The sequence below is a fragment of the Phoenix dactylifera genome, unplaced genomic scaffold (genome assembly GCF_009389715.1).
Source record: "Phoenix dactylifera cultivar Barhee BC4 unplaced genomic scaffold, palm_55x_up_171113_PBpolish2nd_filt_p 000267F, whole genome shotgun sequence".
Classification (NCBI taxonomy): Eukaryota; Viridiplantae; Streptophyta; class Magnoliopsida; order Arecales; family Arecaceae; genus Phoenix; species Phoenix dactylifera.
The window spans coordinates 290,065-291,706 of NW_024067755.1; the positions used below are offsets into that span (position 1 = coordinate 290,065).

The window sequence follows — 1,642 nt, forward strand, 5'->3', positions numbered from 1 at the left end:
TCGTCATCGCTTGCATCGACGCCAACGACGTCGCCTGCATTAGTTGTTGACATTTTCTTTGCCGTTTAGTTGATCGGAACTTGGAACGGGACCCACCTGTCACCTTCTCCTTGTCCACACTCACCACGCCATTACTATTAGAGTGCTGCTTGCAGCTCTAGTTTTCATCGATTCGACGTTGGAATCATGTCGGAAAGTGGTGGTGGCTTCATTGGGTAGCCAAAGGGGTGCGGGGAGAGCAAGAAGGATCAGGAGCGCTCATGGTCGGGACGGTCGATGGTGGTCTCAAAGAACGGAGGAAGAAGGTGTCGGGAGAGCAGAAGAGGTTCATCGGAGTGCGGCAGAGGCCGTCCGGAAGGTGGGTGGCGGAGATCAAGGACTCGTTGCAGAAGGTCAGGCTGTGGCTCGGAACGTTCGACACGGCCGAGGACGCGGCACGGGCATATGACCAAGCTGCCCGAACCCTCCGTGGAGCCAATGCACGCACCAACTTCGATTCCACTAGTACCCCCTCTGGAGCTGGAGCCACAGGGGGTCATGACCATCCCTTGGAGGACATGCCACCCTTCTCGTTCGAGGATCACAGCGGCGAGTCATCAGAGGGGCTTGTCGGTGCGCTGCAGGCGAAGCTGCTTGATGGGAAGCTGGCAAATGCTCTCGGTGCCAGGCTATCACTGCATGCTGGCCGGAAAGAAGAAGCCGGCGTGCCCAATCTTGGTTTGTGGCCAACATCATCCACGGGCCAGGAGGCCGGGGTGGCAGCGAGGCCCTTAACCGGACGGAAAGCGCGCCTTTTCCTCTCGCCCAGCATCCTGGATGGCCCCAGTTCTTCCAGTTCCAGCTCCTCTGGTGTCTTTAGCGCCAGCACGGGCTCCACTGCTGCACCCACAGGTGGCATGTCGCAATCTTTTGATCCATGCTTGGGTCCGCAATCCTCCACGAGGGGGAAGGTGGAAGCTGCTGCAAGCGCGAGCACGGATCGGCCGGATGCCCAGGCGCCTGCAGGGGCAAAGGGTTTTGGGTCCCCCAGCACTATTTCTTTTCTAACTTTGGAGGAGGATGAGGAGAGTGCCCGGGGTCCCTGGGATCACCGGCAATTATATATATAGCTCGTACGCACAGCATATTCAAAAGAAATTTTTGATGTTAATTCCGACCATCAAGACTTTGCGGCAACTTCCTTTCTTTCGGTTGATATATTTTGCTGCTTTTGGTAGTGCAATTTTGCACGGCTGTCTACTGGGACCAAAAGGGGTTTCCGTGATCCATTATTGGGTTGATCCGAGTCATCACGATCATTCACCGTCCTCAATCCACGATTTGATGCACATTAACATCTGTACTTGGTAATGATGTAATGGTAAAGACGCTAAAACTACGTTCACGTTCCGTCAGAAAAATAGCAGGCCCTTGTTATCTGGAATGTCTGCCAAGCTTAATTACCTTTTTTTTTTTTTTTTTTTTTTTTTTTTTTTCTGTTTGGGGTAATTAATTCCCCATCCTCCAAAAGGTGTCGCCGCCGACCACGGCCCGCCCCCGCCCGAGCTCCCTTCCACGGCCGCCGCCGGCCCCGGCTCGCCTCCTCCCAAGCCCCCTCCTGCGGCCCCGCCCCTCCCAAGCCCTCTCCCACGGCCGCGCCGCC

At 55.7% G+C, this 1,642-nt stretch overlaps 1 protein-coding gene across 1 annotated transcript; it reads left to right on the top strand.

The window, feature by feature from the left end:
• The first annotated feature begins 260 nt into the window (after window positions 1-260).
• Window positions 261-1,109, top strand: LOC103720713. The gene has a single exon (XM_008810551.1). The coding sequence runs from the start codon at window positions 261-263 to the stop codon at window positions 1,107-1,109; it is 849 nt and encodes a 282-aa protein (XP_008808773.1).
• The last annotated feature ends 533 nt before the right edge of the window (window positions 1,110-1,642 follow it).